Below are 7,154 nucleotides of genomic sequence, written 5' to 3'. Positions count from 1 at the left end.
TATAGAGTTTAAAGAAACAAAATAATGTTTTTTATAATCGCCAAAGCGAAATTTATAGATGCGGATGCTTATTGTGACAAAAAAAATATACATGAAACAACTTTTGTAGACTATGATTTAGTTTTAGAAAAAAAATACCGTTTTTGTGTGATAAAGGAGTTCCGTAGAACTTGCAAATAATCTGATACAACACCCTTATATAGCATCCGTCGTTATTTCTTTAGGGATCATGTAGCTAAATGATTTATATCACTGGGAGTAAGGATATATAATCAATTAGCAGATAATCGGCCTTCCTGTCCAGCTCTGCTTGGCGGACAGTCATGCCGGTGGAGGGAAGGAAGAAGGGCGTGCCGGCGCTGGGGTGGTGGCTAATGCTGGTCGGCTCCCTCCGCCTCGCCTCCGTCTGGTTCGGCTTCTTTGACATCTGGGCGCTCCGCGTCGCCGTCTTCTCCCAGACGGACAGTGAGTAACCCCGCATCCTTCCCTCTACTGCTTCTGCACACACCTCTGCCTCTAGGTCGCCCTGGTCCACCTGAGCAGGTAGATCTCATTCTCATTGGATCTGGTCTGGCCCATCGTGGTGGGGTGGGGCAGTGCTACATGCCTTCTTGCTGACGGTTTAGAGGTCCAAAAGGAGGCCGCTGTGTCCCCTTCCCTTAAGATTCGTCACTTTGAGCTATAGGGCTGTTCCAGAAAACCAGTGTGACTGAAGTGAAGAGAACAGAGGGTGGTCTCTGATCCCCTGATCTGCTCTGTTTTCCTCTAGGTATCGGTGTAGTGTACTGTGCAGCAGCACAATCACACTATCTGATCACTGTGTTGTTGTTTCTCAAGATTTATTTGAATGACGATTGTCTTGTTGGAGATGCTCGTATTCATTCGTTTTGTTCGAGGAGACCTATTAGCTTGATATTGCCTTTTTTAATTATTTTTAACGTTTACTCTAAGAATTAGTCAATACTAAAAAATCCTGTTTCAGTCAGTGAGACTCATTCCGGGGTGAGTCTTAGAGCGCGGAGTCTGCAATTTGGATAGTCGAGAACAGTCTAATGAGTGGACTAAGGGCAGCTCTAGTGTTGGTAGGAATCTAACCTTGCGGAAGGAAACTGAACTATCAACACTGCAGCGGTCAACCACTCACTGTCAGTAGCAGAATTCGACCTCCAAACATGGCTCTGTCATGGGCATCATAGGGAGCGAGAGGCAACAGCCAGGCTAGGATAAGGCTAGAGAATAAGATTGAGATGAGCTGGGATAAGGCTAGAGAATAAGATTGAGATGAGAGAATTGTGGAGAGTTAGTTAGCATCAGATAAGTCCAAGAAAGTAGGAGTTAGTTGAGAGTTTGTAGGAGAAGTTGGTTAGTCATAGGGCTATTTATAAGCCGCATGGCAGCAGGGAATAAATCAAGCAAGATCATTATCAAAACAATCTCTCTCTCTTGCAATGACCCTCTCAAGCGCCTAGGGCTGCTACCCTAGAACCAAGCCTGCGGCAGAGGGGTATAACCTCGCCGGAGAAGACAACTATCCCCATGGACCGAAGGTCCATGTCACCTGGCCTTGCAATGACCCTCTCAAGCGCCTAGGGCTGCTACCCTAGAACCAAGCCTGCGGCAGAGGGGTATAACCTCGCCGGAGAAGACAACTATCCCCATGGACCGAAGGTCCATGACACCTGGTATCAGCTCCAGGTTATCCTCACCACCACCAGCCGCCCATCCCTCACCACCACCAGCCGTCGCGCCATCAGCCGCCGCAACGCCCTCCCACCCGCCCTCTCCAACTCCAGATGCATTCACTCGGCTCGAAGAGAGTTTTGGTCGTCTCGAAGAGAAGTGGGATCAATTCGTTGTGATGTTCCACCGCTACAAGGAGAAGACAGAGAAGGAACTCCAAGCAGCGGTGCGGCTTCAGGCGGCAGCGCGAGGGTTTCTGGCACGCCGCCAGGTACAGTCCCTTCGTGGGGAGAAGCACCTTGTTGTGGCCTCCAGGGCCACCCCATGGCCGTCATCACATGAGCAGGCCGTGGTGCGCCTGCAAGCCGCAGTGCGCGGCTTCCTTGTTAGGCGGGCGGTGCGGAAGCTGCACTTGCTGATCAGCTCATCGCTGCACCAACTCGCAGCCTGCGCGCCCAACCACCAGGTCTCGTCTATACTTTTTGAACCCCCTGCAGAAGTCGAGATCTGGGTATGCAGCCCCCCTACACGGCCAAAGAGGGTCGTCTCCTTCATTCGGGCAACTGCCTTGGTGCTGGACAGACCCAACATAAGAACAGGCTGGTTCCTCCTTCACCTTTCATCCAACGTGAAGTTCGCAGTTCAGCTCTTTCCTTGGGATCCAGGAGGACAGGAGGACATAGCTGCAGTTTAAATTTATATTTTAGTTCCACAATTATTTTGTATTTTCATCTTAAATAATAAAGGTAAGCCGAGATGTAAAAGGCTTAACCTTAAGTCGTGTCAGGTAAGTCTATGGCAGCTCGAGGACGAGCTGGTCCTCAAGGGAGGGGGAGATGTCATGGGCATCATAGGGAGCGAGAGGCAACAGCCAGGCTAGGATAAGGCTAGAGAATAAGATTGAGATGAGCTGGGATAAGGCTAGAGAATAAGATTGAGATGAGAGAATTGTGGAGAGTTAGTTAGCATCAGATAAGTCCAAGAAAGTAGGAGTTAGTTGAGAGTTTGTAGGAGAAGTTGGTTAGTCATAGGGCTATTTATAAGCCGCATGGCAGCAGGGAATAAATCAAGCAAGATCATTATCAAAACAATCTCTCTCTCTTGCAATGACCCTCTCAAGCGCCTAGGGCTGCTACCCTAGAACCAAGCCTGCGGCAGAGGGGTATAACCTCGCCGGAGAAGACAACTATCCCCATGGACCGAAGGTCCATGTCACCTGGCCTTGCAATGACCCTCTCAAGCGCCTAGGGCTGCTACCCTAGAACCAAGCCTGCGGCAGAGGGGTATAACCTCGCCGGAGAAGACAGCTATCCCCATGGACCGAAGGTCCATGACACCTGGTATCAGCTCCAGGTTATCCTCACCACCACCAGCCGCCCATCCCTCACCACCACCAGCCGTCGCGCCATCAGCCGCCGCAACGCCCTCCCACCCGCCCTCTCCAACTCCAGATGCATTCACTCGGCTCGAAGAGAGTTTTGGTCGTCTCGAAGAGAAGTGGGATCAATTCGTTGTGATGTTCCACCGCTACAAGGAGAAGACAGAGAAGGAACTCCAAGCAGCGGTGCGGCTTCAGGCGGCAGCGTGAGGGTTTCTGGCACGCCACCAAGTACAGTCCCTTCGTGGGGAGAAGCACCTTGTTGTGGCCTCCAGGGCCACCCCATGGCCGTCATCACATGAGCAGGCCGTGGTGCGCCTGCAAGCCGCAGTGCGCGGCTTCCTTGTTAGGCGGGCGGTGCGGAAGCTGCACTTGCTGATCAGCTCATCGCTGCACCAACTCGCAGCCTGCGCGCCCAACCACCAGGTCTCGTCTATACTTTTTGAACCCCCTGCAGAAGTCGAGATCTGGGTATGCAGCCCCCCTACACGGCCAAAGAGGGTCGTCTCCTTCATTCGGGCAACTGCCTTGGTGCTGGACAGACCCAACATAAGAACAGGCTGGTTCCTCCTTCACCTTTCATCCAACGTGAAGTCCGCAGTTCAGCTCTTTCCTTGGGATCCAGGAGGACAGGAGGACATAGCTGCAGTTTAAATTTATATTTTAGTTCCACAATTATTTTGTATTTTCATCTTAAATAATAAAGGTAAGCCGAGATGTAAAAGGCTTAACCTTAAGTCGTGTCAGGTAAGTCTATGGCAGCTCGAGGACGAGCTGGTCCTCAAGGGAGGGGGAGATGTCATGGGCATCATAGGGAGCGAGAGGCAACAGCCAGGCTAGGATAAGGCTAGAGAATAAGATTGAGATGAGCTGGGATAAGGCTAGAGAATAAGATTGAGATGAGAGAATTGTGGAGAGTTAGTTAGCATCAGATAAGTCCAAGAAAGTAGGAGTTAGTTGAGAGTTTGTAGGAGAAGTTGGTTAGTCATAGGGCTATTTATAAGCCGCATGGCAGCAGGGAATAAATCAAGCAAGATCATTATCAAAACAATCTCTCTCTCTTGCAATGACCCTCTCAAGCGCCTAGGGCTGCTACCCTAGAACCAAGCCTGCGGCAGAGGGGTATAACCTCGCCGGAGAAGACAACTATCCCCATGGACCGAAGGTCCATGTCACCTGGCCTTGCAATGACCCTCTCAAGCGCCTAGGGCTGCTACCCTAGAACCAAGCCTGCGGCAGAGGGGTATAACCTCGCCGGAGAAGACAACTATCCCCATGGACCGAAGGTCCATGACAGGCTCTGTGCGAGGGAGTAAAATATTCAGCCTTTGCTGCTCTGACCTCTTTACTGCAGTACAATTTCCTCTTTCTCTTGGCTGTTTTGGAGATTGAACTCGATGAGAAAGGAGTAGATTACACTATTTTATTTGGTTGTAGGCTCCACCAAATCGAACTCAGCAGTGGAGGCGTCGAACCATCATCCATGCTAGCGAATTTACAGACCAAAATCGATTTGACACCGGAGCTGCTCGTAGTCGCGCAGCTCATTTTGGGTTAAAGGATAGGTTGGAAACCACACGACAGCAATATCTGAATTTCTTATTTGATGATGCTCAGATATATAATTTTTTGACTGAGCCTTGATATTCTCAGAAGGTGAGGTCAGTCTTTTCCTAAGAGAAATAAGTAGTGTTACTCTATCCATACTGCTCGGATGTCGGATCATTGACTACCACTGAGGTCAGCAGTGGCATTTATCTTTTTAACGTAGAGCTCTGCAGTTCTTATGCTGACACCTTATAAGTGAAAGTGCAATATAGAGGCCTTGTGACTATCTTTTCGTCAGCAAGAGAACAACATCGATCTTGGTAGATCTTAGTTGCCCCCGTGTTTCGGAAGTGTTGTGTCAGATTATTATATACCCAATTCTAGATATAACCAATTGCTCATATTGCTTACTTAGACAAATAAGCAATCTTGAATCTGGAATTTTACACTGTACCTGAGCACTATCAACTCCCTTCAACAAACTTTTTGTATGAAACAGGACCCCCCCCCCCCCCCCCCTAGTGAAAATATTATTAACAGAAAAGGAACATACAAGCAGTTTACAAAAGGAATATCAAGCAGCAAAGAAAGAAACAAAAAAGTTCAACAAACATTGCTTATCATCACCAGCAATTATTATCCTTATTCCTCCTAGATTGAGTGAGTAGGGATGTCTTGATCCCTCTCAGCTGCATGGTCTTTCTTGTAGGCAGTTACAAGATTCAGGGCGTGTTTGGTGTGGCGCCTAAGCCGCCACACCGCGCCACACTTTTCAGCCACAAGTGTGGCGGCCAAATTGGGCGCCACACTTGTGGCTGAAAAGTGTGGCGCGGTGTGGCGGCTTAGGCGCCACACCAAACACGCCCTCAGTTCATAATGGGGTTTTGCCACATCTTTAAGAAAAGCCCTCATGCTAAATTTATAATTCCTATCAGTGTGCTGCCATTTGTTAAAAGTCTCGGCTCAAGGCAAATCTTTTATTTTAGCCTGATTGTAATTTTTTACATGCAGTGACTGATGTTCATGGCCGTACTTTTGGTGTCTGGACTCTTCTGACCTGCACGTTGTGCTTCCTCTGTGCACTGAACCTGGAAAATAGGCCTCTGTATCTGGCCACCTTCCTATCATTTGTCTACGCTCTTGGCCATTTCCTCACAGAGTACTTGATATATCACACCATGGCTGCAGCAAATCTGAGCACAGTTGGCTTCTTTGCAGGTACTAAGCTTGCCTTCAGAGTGGACCATTAATTTCATTCACCTTTGACAATTTAGTTCTTCAGAACCTAATCAGAAATCAGCTTTAACGAACTGTTTGGTTGAATGTCTGGCACTTCTCTCAAAATATTTATTTGATTTAGCTTTAGGAGCTATCCTGTTTCCCTATGCAGGGTCTTCATTTAAACTTCCTCAGGATTTTATCAGTATATATTTTACTTTTGCAGTTTAAACAATGGAATGTAGCATTTATCGGTTCCAGCTTTCAATCTTGCAAAATAGAAGCACTGACAGCGTGCTTGTTGCATGCATTACCTGTAATAATGCTCCATTTGTGTTCTTTATTTGTTTAGCCACTCTAATCGACACTGCCCGTTTATTTACATAGGAACGTCAATCATATGGATGCTTCTTCAGTGGAATTATCATGTGAATCCCCATGGTGCCCAAGCTGTGAAGCAGTCATGATTGATGCTTGGGCTGTTAGCTTTATGTGGTCCAGGGGGAGGAAGGATACCTTAGAAACTGTCAGAAAAGCTCATTTCATACTTCATTTTTCATCATGTTATTTTGTTGCATGAGACATTTGTCCAACTGAGTAGGGAATGAAAGTTCAAATTATTTCTGCCACTGATTGGGGGATGGAATTCCAAACATTGTAAAAGGCGACTGTATCTAGTATGCAGGAGGCTTAACATCGAATTTGTGAATATTCAGGCATACCACCTGTTGAGAGCTGAGATACGGTAGGGATATCTTCAGCAACTCTTCTATCACATCTCCTATTTCAAATTCTACTCTATAAACAATGTTGTCTAAGTGGAAAACAGTGTTTTGTATGATCACACATGATCTGTTGGACACAACCTTAAGGACAACCTTAGAGAGCTATATCCATTTTATCAAGGTCCTTCTAGTCTTCCTTATATTTTTTGCCTTGTTGATTGGTGCTGCATGTTTTGTTCATGAAATACCCTGTACGTTAGCACATCACGGTCAATATTATTCTTGGCAGCTTTGGAGGAGCATTCGTCATGCCATATACAGTACATGTACATGTAGTACCTAATCTCTTTCTTATGACTAGTCACTTTTTTGGAATGGCTGATGTGTTGATTCAGCCCTGGAGATTTCTCAGTCCATGTTACTGAATACTGATGGGTAATCATCTGAAAGAACTATTGTTTACCATCACGTTTGAATTATTTGAGATTTAAATCCACCTAATCTCACTCAATCCATATGGATTGAGAGCTAACCGAACAAACCCTAATAAAGCTTGCGTACGTTATTTTGAATATGCACCACCATCTCGAACCAACGTTCTTCCT

At 47.0% G+C, this 7,154-nt stretch overlaps 1 protein-coding gene across 1 annotated transcript; it reads left to right on the top strand.

Annotated features, from left to right (window-relative positions):
• The first annotated feature begins 229 nt into the window (after positions 1-229).
• Positions 230-6,749, top strand: LOC100285327 (erg28 like protein). The gene is made up of 3 exons (NM_001158220.2): positions 230-465; positions 5,618-5,824; positions 6,212-6,749. Exons 1-3 carry the CDS (start codon positions 324-326, stop codon positions 6,289-6,291), a joined length of 429 nt encoding a protein of 142 aa, NP_001151692.1. The 5' UTR covers positions 230-323; the 3' UTR covers positions 6,292-6,749.
• Positions 6,750-7,154: the final 405 nt, after the last annotated feature.

Source organism: Zea mays, chromosome 6 (genome assembly GCF_902167145.1).
Source record: "Zea mays cultivar B73 chromosome 6, Zm-B73-REFERENCE-NAM-5.0, whole genome shotgun sequence".
NCBI classification, from domain to species: domain Eukaryota; kingdom Viridiplantae; phylum Streptophyta; class Magnoliopsida; order Poales; family Poaceae; genus Zea; species Zea mays.
This window is presented reverse-complemented; position numbering and strand designations above follow the sequence as displayed.